Source organism: Protobothrops mucrosquamatus, unplaced genomic scaffold (genome assembly GCF_001527695.2).
Source record: "Protobothrops mucrosquamatus isolate PMUCROS unplaced genomic scaffold, P.Mucros_1.0 scaffold3954, whole genome shotgun sequence".
NCBI lineage: Eukaryota > Metazoa > Chordata > Lepidosauria > Squamata > Viperidae > Protobothrops > Protobothrops mucrosquamatus.
In genome coordinates, this window is record NW_015389895.1 from 7,377 (window position 1) to 18,613 (window position 11,237).

The 11,237-nt window shown below is 45.6% G+C and overlaps 1 protein-coding gene across 1 annotated transcript in view; it reads right to left on the minus strand.

Moving 5' to 3' along the window:
• Positions 1-2,204: 2,204 nt before the first annotated feature.
• CPD (carboxypeptidase D) overlaps positions 2,205-11,237 on the minus strand; it is a gene marked incomplete at its 5' end in the record, with an annotated part of 38,380 nt that continues 29,347 nt past the window's right edge. The window contains 4 exons of the mRNA XM_015827798.1: positions 2,205-2,433; positions 4,332-4,431; positions 7,591-7,776; positions 10,808-10,939. Coding sequence (XP_015683284.1) covers positions 2,207-2,433; positions 4,332-4,431; positions 7,591-7,776; positions 10,808-10,939 — 645 coding nt within the window. The remainder of the gene's footprint in view (positions 2,434-4,331; positions 4,432-7,590; positions 7,777-10,807; positions 10,940-11,237) is intronic.

An 11,237-nucleotide genomic window follows, 5' to 3' on the forward strand; every position in this document is an offset into this window, starting at 1 on the left:
TTTTTTAAAATAATAATAATAATTTTGAACCAGGTTATGAAGAGGATAAAGGCCATTGCAATATAGATTAAAGCAGGGGTCTTCCAAGTTGGCCCTTTGATGACTTGTGGACTTCAACTCCCAGAATTCCTCAGCCAGGCACAAGTGCCTGGCTGAGGAATTCTGGGAGTTGAAGTCCACAAGTCATCAAAGGGGCCAAGTTGGAAGAACCCCTGGATTAAAGAAACCTATCTCAAACCCCCAAAATAGCAATTTAGGGACTTGGGCCCAGTTACTATCCAGCTTCATTTCAAAGAAATCTCTTAACAGGTCATTGGATGAGAAGCAGCAGCAGAGCTGAATTAAAGCAGAACGCACATCGCTTGAACCTGATGACAATCTAATGGCCTGGATGTACCAGGATAATTAATAACGCTAATAAACTGAGGCACTTGGTTTAGTACTGCATAATTTCCAGCAGATGGGAAGGACTAAAATAAACTGACCAGCTTCAATTATTTTCATGAGTTTGGAGAGAAGACCCACAATTTGTTATGTTCAACAAGGTAGCCTAAGCTTTTAGCATCTTGATCCCAAAAATGTATTTATCTGTCCCGTGAATTTCCTGGGAACGACGAGCAGAATCCAACAAGTTATTATAAACGCCCCGGTTTTAAAGTGGCTTTGACATTTTCAAAAGGGAATTAAAACTCTTTTTGAGAAATCCTTATGAGTACAACCAAGCGTCTGGATAAGCCATCGAAACAAGTTTTAAGAGATGAGGAATCTGAGGTTAAACTTTGGGGTAGTAAGAAGAATCTTAGATTCCATCTAGATCCCTTTCCAGTTCTTTGGAGTGGCAGATAATGTGTTCAACTATATCCTCATCCCACATGCTACCCTAATCAAGGAATGGTGGGATTTAACTCCCCAATGCATAAATAGGAAAATGATCTTATTTAAAGATGGGTCTCCTAGTCCAAGACTAGTACTTAATCAGCTGTACAACAGCTTCTCACTCTTCTCCAACATTTAAGCCCCTCTTTTTAACATTTTCACACCCAAGTGCTACAAGAATCAAAGGCTAAACTTATGCACCATATAACGTGAGGAACAAGTAACCAGTTGCTACCTTCCTTCCAGAACAGACCCACTTAGTTGGGGCCTAGTTCAAAAAAGAATCTTGAGAACAGCATAATGTAATTCCACACAAAAATTCAGTCTTGACAGAAGAGCAGAGACTGCAGTTAGAGACTGAATGTTGAAAAAAAAAAAAAAAAAGGGGGGGGAAGGCATTTTCCTGAAAAAAAGTGGCTGGATGCTTTCAAAGCAAGATTTTTTTTCTAATGGAAAGTACTTTCTAGACTGCAGCTCCTGTCAAACAAACCGGCACTCCGCTGGAGGCTTCCGCAGACTCCAAAAATAAATTACAGAGCAACATTTGGCACCAAGCTGTCATTTCAAAACCCAATTAGTATTCGGCTTATCCGGAGTTATAGAAATGGACCTCCTGCTATTCTATATTCCCAAAGAAAACCAGCAGAAAATTGTGGTTTTTTGGGGGAAAAAAAACAACCCCACAACTTGCAACCTCAACTGGAGAGGGAGAATTTCCCCGTATCTCAACACATAATCTGGAGACAGCATCTGCCCAGGAGACCTAACCTGAAGGAATTTTACTCCCCATAATCACGAGGGGAAGGTTTGTCGCTTTTAACGCAGAGTTCGAAACCAACTCTGAAGAGGATTCCAGGCGGGAAGGAAGGAAGGAAGGAAGGAAGGAAGGAAGGAAGGAAGGAAGGAAGGAAGGAAGGAAGGAAGGAAGGAAAGAAAGAAAGAAAGAAAGTAAGTTCCAACTGTCCATAGGCTGCAGTGGATCAGCAACTTAGACTAAGCCTTGGTAGGCAGTGTGTTACTCCCCCCGCCCCCAAGTAGCATTTAGACTGGTTTAAAGCAAAACTTCTCAAAGTACTAGAAAAGCCAGCAGCTCCGTGGCGGCTTCCGTGATCAGCGTGTCTGTTTTGCCCAAAGGGGTCCACTTCTGATCCCAAATAGAAAAAAGCAGCCAGCAGTCCAGGAACGGCCTCCTTGTGCATAAGCAGACATATGGGCCTGAACCGAGAACTGAGGTTTGGAAGGTGGCGCGTTCCGGGTCCGCCGGCTGGGAACGATGCTCCGTGGGGTGAAACGTCGTCTCCGCAGGGGAAGTTCCCTGCCCGGGGTAAGATCACTGTTTGTTGGAGTAAACTGTTTCCTCCTCCGTGTCCGTTTCGTCCTGGAATTCGTGGCTGAGGAGCGACTTCTTGGAGCCGGTGGACATCATGCGGATCTCGTCCTCGTAGTCGTCGTGGTGCTGCCGTAGGCGGTGGAAGCCGTCTTTGTGCCGGTTGGACTTGATGGAGCACACGCACCAGATGATGCAGGCGGTGAGGATCACGGCCGACATGGTGGCACCTGAGCGGAGGGCGAGGGGAAAATGAAAAGGCAGAGGCCATGGTTAGCTGCAGGCTATGTGCCTAAGGTTAAACATTCTTGCCTGTAATTACCTGAGTAGACATCAAGAAAGATACTCAGTTGTGGACAGGACAGTAGAACACAGAACAGAACATAGACCAGACATGTCAAACACAAGGCCCGGGGGCCGGATGAGGCCTGCGAAATAGTTTCATGTGGCCCGCGAAGCCATCCTGGAAACAGTGAGGGAACAGCCCCTGCTGCCTTGGCCTTGGCCATCTTGGCACTTGCCCCGGTGGACCATGCCTTGGCCCTTGCCCCGGTCCCACCCCCTTCTGCCAGAGACCCTCAGATCTGTCCCACTCCTGCCCCCACAGGCACCCTTGACGCAAACGATGTAGAACTGGCCACGCCCACCCAGTAGGCCACACCCACTCCATCCATGCCCACCCAGTAGGTTGCACCCACTCTGGCCACACCCACCCGGCCCCCCAAGGGCAACCGCAATGCTGATGCGGCCCTCAATGAAATTGAGTTTGACACCCCTGACATAGATTAACAGAGTTGGAAGGGACCTTGGAGGTCTTCTAGTCCAACCCCCTGCTCAAGCAGGAAACCTTATACTATTTCAGTCAAATGGCTGTCTGGTCTCTTCCTAAAAGCCTCCAGACATGGAGCACCCACAACTTCTGGAGGCAAGGAGTTCCACTGGTTAATTGTTCTAATTGTCAGGAAGTTTCTCGTTCATTCCAGGTTGCTTCTCTCCTTGATGAGTTTCCATCCGTTGCTTCTTGTCCTGTCTTCAGGGGCTTTGGAGAATAGCTTGACTCCCTCTTCTTTGGGGCAGCCCCTGAGATACTGGAAGGCTGCTATCATGACCACCCTCGTCCTCCTCTTCATTAGACTAGACAGACCCAATTCCAGCAACCGTTCCTTATATGCTTTAACCTCCAGTCCCCTGATCATCTTTGTTGCTCTTCTCTGCACTCTTTATAGAGTCTCAACATCTTTTTTACACCGTGGTCACCAATAGTTATAATTTAACATTTTTTTGAACCTGAGGGAGGTTCAAAAATGAGAAAAATAAATAAGTAAAAGGAATGCTGGATTAGTAGAAACTAACCAAGGAGAGAAGCAACCTAGAACTAAGGAGAAACTTCCTGACAGTTAGAACAATTAACCAATGGAACAACCTGCCTCCAGAAGCGGTGAATGCTCCAACACTGGAAATTCTTAAGAAGAGACTGGACAGCTGTTGGTCTGAAACGGTATAGGGTTTCCTGCCTGAGCAGGGGGTTGAACTAGATGACCTCCAAAGTCCCTTCCAACTCTGTCCACTCCACTCCATTCCATTCCACTCCATTCTATATCCTATATTCCAGTGATGGTGAACCTTTTAGAGACCGAGTGCCCAAACTGCAACCCAAAACCCACTTATGCATCGTCGGGTGCCGGGTGGGTGTGGCCCATTGGGTGGATGTGGCCATTGGGTGGGCATGGCCACAGTGGTAACAGCAGACTGGGTGGGACTAAAAAGTTCAATCAATTCCAACTTTGCAAGATCTTTTTTTCCCCGCAAGAAGTTGAAATTGACTGATTGATTGAACCTTTTTTTTTTTTTGCACACGGCGGCGGAGGCCTAAAGTGAAAAGGTTTTATAAAACCCAGCTGAAGGCCTAGGACTGGGGCGACAGCGCGCGTGCCCACAGAGAGGGCTCTGAGTGCCACCTCTGGCACCCGTGCCGTAGGTTCGCCACCACTGCTATATTCCATTCCATTCCATAGGGAGCAAGCCAAAGGAGAATGATTAAATGGCCAGAATGGTGAAAAGTGGCGTTATTTGCCTCCATTCAGACAGAAACGATCTTTCTCCCCCAAAAAACAGTACTAGGTTCTACCTGCTACTGTAACCACCAACTCTCTTGGAAGACCAAAGACCTTGTTGTCTATGTCAAACTGTATACGCAGGAAGCTGGCCATGTCATGACGAACCAAGACCTGAAAAAGATAAAGATAAAAGTGCATGTTTCAACAATCATGTGGATGCACTCAGGGCGTTCAAGGAATCACACCGCACATAAGCAAATCAGCCTGCCATGAAGTAACTTTCTCATTGGAGCAGAAAGAGTCAGCCCTGACCTCCAGTTGTTGTGTTTAAAAGAGGGGTGTCAAGGCTGCTAACATCGGATGTTTTTGCTTTGACAAGAGTTAGATGATGCTGGGGGGGGGGAGGATTGTGCATGAGAGTTCAGCTAGACATAACAACACTAGACCTAGCGTGAGAATCAAGGTTAATGAAATAAGAGATGATAAGAATTGGGCTGGAGAAATGGAGGGAGAGCCTGCATTTCAAACTAATTGGAGAATGTGATTTGTGACAGTTACTGTAATTGGAGGAGGGAATTGTGCTTTGATACTATGTGCTCAGGGGAGGGGAATTCAGTTTTTGGCTTCGATTGTGTTAGTGCCGATGTTATGCTTCTCCAATAAAGATTCTTTAAGGTAAACAATGCCTCAAAAGTTTTTTGAAGAGTTTCATCTGTCGGAACCATGACAAGGGGTCCCCAACCACCGGGCCACGGATCAGTACCAGTCTATGGCCTGTTAAGAAATCAGGCTGCACAATCTTACTGTAAACTGTGCATGTGAAGGATCTCACATGCACAGTTTACAGTAGGGTCGTGCGCTCCTCCTCCCCCCCGGCATCCCCCGGTCCGTGAGAAAATGGTCTTCCCCAAAATCGGTCCCTGTTGCCAAGAAAGGTTGGGGACAGCTGGTTTGAAAGACGGATTAAAAGGAAGGTAGAAAAGGACTCAAATTAACCAGAGATGCAGGTTCGAGATATTTAATTATTTTTACAACGTACCCAAATGCTCCCTCCTATTCCAGTTTTCCCTACAACAATCTGATGAGGTAGTGTGGGCTGGGACAGAGACTGGCTTTCATGCCTAAGGCGGAACTAGAACTCAGACTCCTGGTGATTGGTCCAAGGTCTGCCTATCAGCCGGCTTTCACCATGTTCTACTTTCCACTAGACCAGGGGGTAGGCAACCTTGGCTCTTTTATGACTGATGGACTTCAACTCCCAGAATTCCTGAGCCAGCATGGGGGAACTATGGCCCCCTTCATGACTGGTGGACTTCAACTCCCAGAATTCCTGAGCCAGCATGGGGGAACTATGGCCCCTTTCATGACTTGGGACTTCAACTCCCAGAATTCCTGAGCCAGCATGGGGGAACTATGGCCCCCTTCATGACTGGTGGACTTCAACTCCCAGAATTCCTGAGCCAGCTTGGCTCAGCTTGGAAACTTCTCCCTTTCCCCTCAGCATGGCTGGCTCAGGAATTCTGGGAGTTGAAGTCCACTTAAGTATATGCACGGAGAATGATACAAAGACTAAAGGCCCATCTATAAACTCTGAAAAGTTTGTTTATTTATTTGCATCTTGCCTTTATTTTTTACAAATTAACTTATCCAACCTTCCTTATCTTAGTTTCCCCCCTCAACAAGCCTGTGGGGTGGGTTGGGCTGAGCGAGAGGGACTGGCTCAGTCACCCAGCTGCTTTTCATGCCTAAGGTCAGGGGTAGGTAACCTTGCCTCTTTTATGACTCGTGGACTTCAATTCCCAGAATTCCTGAGCCAGCCAGCCATGGCTGGCTCAGGAATTCTGGGAGTTGAAGTCCACGAGTCATAAAAGAGCCAAGGTTGCCTACCCCTGCCTAAGGGTAGAACTTGAACTCACGATCTCCTGCTTTCTAGCCTGGTGCCACCTATCTAACGTGGTAACATTAAATGTGGAGGCGTCAAACCTGCCACACTTTAAGTCTCTAAGTAAAAACTATCCTTGGCTCCCTTTGTTGAGAAAAGGTGTAATTTTATGGGAGGTCAAGTGGTAAGGCAGTAATGAAAAGACAAGACTGAGATTCATGTGTCAAAATCACTACGTTCTACTTTTCCCCCCCTGCATCTGCCTCTCGCTTCCCACCAATCAAGTTCCTGCAAGGGGTTTCTGTAAGGGCCGGTCTTAGCCCAGGTTGGTATGCGGCTGCCTCCTTCTCCCAGCTGGGTGACCTTGAAGCAGCTTGAGGTGGCTTCTACTTCTGATTTCCCCCAAGCAACACTTTCCCTTCATCTTCCCTTCCAACAGGCCATGGCAGACTGTCACCGCATGGTTGCAAGGCCCAGGTGAGCGTAAGGTGGCAGCTGGCAGAAAGCAACTATACGTCCTTTGCCAATAGTTCAGATCCAGATTTCATCCATCCATCCATCCATCCATCCATCCATCCACCCACCCACCCACCCACCTACCTACCTACCTACCTACCTACCTACCTAACGTCTGTCTGTCTCACATATACAGAAACAATTACACCCACATAATAGATATGGTTTTATCTATCATCTATCTATCTATCTGTCTGTCTCTCTGTCTGTCTATCTATCTATCATCAGACATATACAGAAACAATTACACCCACATAATAGATACGGTTATCTATCTATCTATCTATCTATCTATCTATCTATCTATCTATCTATCTATCTATCTATCTATCTATCTATCTATCTATCTATCTCACATATACAGAAACAATTACACCCACATAATAAATGTTTTTTTCTTTCTTTCTTTCTTTCTGTCTTTTTGTCTGTTTATCTATTTATCTCACATATACAGAAACAATTACAGCCACATAATAGATGTTTTTCTCTTTCTTTCTTTCTTTCTCTTTCTTTCTTTTTATGTCTTTTTGTCTGTTTATCTATTTATCTCACATATACAGAAACAATTACAGCCACATAATAGATGTTTTTCCTCTTTCTTTCTTTTTCTTTCTTTCTTTCTTTTTATCTGTCTTTCTGTCTGTTTATCTATTTATCTCACATATACAGAAACAATTACAGCCACATAATAGATGTTGTTCTTTCTTTCTTTCTTTTTCTTTCTCTTTCTTTCTTTTTATCTGTCTTTCTGTCTGTTTATCTATTTATCTCACATATACAGAAACAATTACAGCCACATAATAGATATGGTTTGGTCTATCTGTCTACCTACTACCTACCTACCTATCTGGATTTCCAGTTATGCCACCTAATTTCACCTTGCATTTATTCCAAAGTGGAGCCACGCTAAAACAGAAAGAGTTTCCCCGTACCCGGACATGCTGCTGCTGATAGCCTTCCGCTATGGCCTGGATCTTATGATAGCCTGGAGCGAGAAGCACGTGGAAATAGCCACCTTCCTTGGTGCACACTTTTATCCCATCGTTGAACACAATTTGGGCCTTGGATACCGGTCGGCCGTGCTTGTCTCTGACAAAGCCATAGACTCCTTTGTGAACCTGGAAGAAAGATGGCGGGGATGGGGCAGGAAACACAATTACTTGTGTTTTCTATGAAGGAAAATGCATCCTGTGTAATCGTTGTACACACATACACATTTTCTTGTGTATGGAACGCAGATAGTCCTCGACTTACAATAACTAAGCTCAGAATTTTTATTTATTTATTTATTTATTTATTTTATTTGATTTATATCCCGCCCTTCTCCCAACGGGACTCAGGGCGGCTCACAACATATTAAAAAACATAAACACATTTACAACCCCACCCAAGTAAAACCAATTAAAACCGAATATTTAAAGCTGTGCTATTTAAAATTACTCTTAAGATAAACCCGATTTAAAATCCTCCCTAGGCCAGGCCCGTAAGTCATTGCGGCTGTAAAGTTGAATCACCACGTGAGTAGATTCAATTTTACGACCGTTTGTCATAACGGTCCTTAAGTGAGTCATCGGTCATTAAGTGAATCAGGTGGCTGTAAGACCAAATCCAACTTATCCAGTGGCCAGAAAACTGCAAAAAGAAAATAAAATAAATAAAATAAAATAAAATTGCAAAATGCAATCACATTGACTAAGGGGTGCTGCAGCCAATCGTAAATAGGAGTTATTGGTTGCTAAGCAGCCGAAATGTGATCATGTGACCGTAAAGGTGGTATAGCGGTCATAACTTCAAGGACAAGTTGTAAGTAACTTTTTTTGAGTCTATTTGAGTTAACGAGCCAGTCGTAAATCAAGGACTACTTTTACAAGATTCTCTACAGAATAACACATAGATCTTTTGTGTCAACTGAAGAGGTTTCTGTTTATCCGCCCTATTGGCATTTTGACTGTTCTGTGTTACGACCTTCTAAGGCAGTGGTTCTCAACCTTTTTAATGCCGCGACCCCAACTGGTCGTACGTCGAGGACTAAACCGGTCATAAGTCGAGGACTAAACTGGTCGTAAGTCGAGGACTACCCAACCGGTCGTAAGTCGAGGACTTTCCCTGCCCGGGAGCGCCGCACATGCGTGGTTCCACTCCCTGCGCCAGCCGAGGCGTAGCTGGCAAGCGGCAGAGACGGAGCAGGCCGACCACCAGCTGGCCCAGCCCAAGGGAGGTAAGGCACCCGCCGGAAAAGGGGAAAAAATGGCGGACAAAAAAATGGTGGACAGCCTTGCTTGGTGACCCCCATGAAATGGTCGATCGACCCCAAATGGGGTCCCGACCCACAGGTTGAGAACCACTGTTCTAAGGGTAGCTGTCTTACTGCAAATTTTTGTGTCAATAATTTCAATTTGTTTGCATCCCTGCCTCTTTGAAAAGGCTATAAGGACCAGGGGGGACATGATAGCAGCCTTCCAGTATCTCAGGGGCTGCCACAAAGAAGAGGGAGTCAAACTATTCTCCAAAGCGCCTGAAGGCAGGACAAGAAGCAACGGATGGAAACTCATCAAGGAGAGAAGCAACCTGGAACTAAGGAGAAACTTCCTGACAGTTAGAACAATTAACCAGTGGAACTCCTTGCCTCCAGAAACTGTGAATGCTCCAACACTGGAAGTTTTTAAGAAGAGACTGGACAGCCATTTGTCTGAAATGGTCCAGGGTCCCTTCCAACTCTATTATTCTGCTATCCTTCCTTCTTTCCTTCCTTCCTTCCTTCCTTCCTTCCTTCCTTCCTTCCTTCCTTCCTTCCTTCCTTCTCCATCACTGGAGGTTTTTAAGAAAAGATTGGACATCCATTTGTCTGAAATGATAGAGGGTGGACTAGAAGACCTCCAAGATCCCTGTTATTCTGTAAATTAATCAATCAGTGGAACCACCTGCCTCCAGAAGTTGTGAATGCTCCAACACTGGAACTGTTTAAGAAGAGACTGGACAGCCATTTGTCCAAAATGGTATATAGGGTTTTCTGCCTGAGCAGGGGGTTGGGCTAGATCAGGGCTTTTCAACCTTTTCACCCATTGTACCACTTTTAGGATATGGCAATATCCGAATACCATCAGTCGCCTAGCAAGGTGTCAAAAACTTGACCAAAAAAGGAAAAAAGTGATAAAATACAGGTAGTCCTCGATTGACCTCCAAGGTCCCTTCCAACATCATCATCATCATTATTATTAAGTACTCTGGCCCAGGGGTTCCCAACCCTCGGGCAGTGGCCCATTTGGAACCAGTTTGCGCAAGCGGTGAACGTGCACACGAAGCTCCACTTGAGTGAGCAGCGGGCATTTGCATGAGCGGTGGGCGCTTGCACTGGCATAAATGCAGCTGTGCATGCTCATGCGCACCTACCACTCACACCCAACTATTCCCCTTCACCACCACCCCCCGTGCCGGGCCAAGCCAGAAAGGTTGAGGACCGCTGCTCTTGCCAGCATAAAGGCCCTATCCTGAGTGGCATGAAAAATAAAGCCGTTTCCCCACCAAGTGATGGGAAATGACATCATCATCATCATCATCATCATCAAGTTGGAAGGGACCTTGTAGGTCATCTAGTCCAACCCCCTGCTCAGGCAGGAAACCCTATACCATTTCAGATCAAATGGCTGTCCAGTCTCTTCATAAAAACGTCCAGTGTTAGAGCATTCACCGCTTCTGAAGGCAGGTTGTTCCACTGGTTAATTGTTCTCACTGTCAGGAAGTTTCTCCTTAGTTCCAGGTTGCTTCTCTCCTGGATTAGTTTCCATCTGTTGCTTCTCGTCCTGCCTTCAGGCGCCTTGGAGAATAGCTTGACTCCCTCTTCTTTGGGGCATCCCCTGAGATATTGGAACACTGCTATCCTGTCCCCCCTCGTCCTTCTCTTCATTAAACTAGACATACCCAATTCCAGCAACCGTTCCTTATGTTTTAGTGATCTTTAGTGCGAGAGAAAATTCCTTTGTCCCAGCTTATCAACGTGCCCCTCTCCCCACCGTGCTTATATTTCCTATTCTCTGTGTTTAAGAGGTCCATGAGATCCGATTCTTAAATCGCACCTCATCTCCATTGCTTTTGGAGCAGTTGCAAACAAAAGTTAGAATTGACATCCAGCGACAGGGCATCAAAACTCACCTCCACCAGCATGCTGAGAAGAGATTTCTTATTCTCTGTCCAGAGAGTGTGGAGTTGTCCCGCACTTGGAAAGTAACAGCAACCGGTGTAGACTGTGATCTCTGGACAATGCCCATAGATGACACTGAAATCCTGGAGAAATAAGAAGAAGAGGGTTTGGTTCAAAAGAAAAATAGCCCCAAACAGCAAAGATTTACAGGCGGTCCTCGACTTCTGTCCACAATGGAGAGCAAAATTTCCATTGCTAAGCAAGTTGTGCCCCCATTTTACGACCTTTCTTGCCACAGGTGTTAAGTGAATCACCGCAGTTGTTAGTAACACAGTTGTTAAGTGACTTCCCCCACTGACTTTGCTTGTCAGAAGTTTGCAAAAGCAGTAAAGAGATGCCAGTTGCCAAAAGTCCAGATTTTGATCACATGGCCATGGGGAT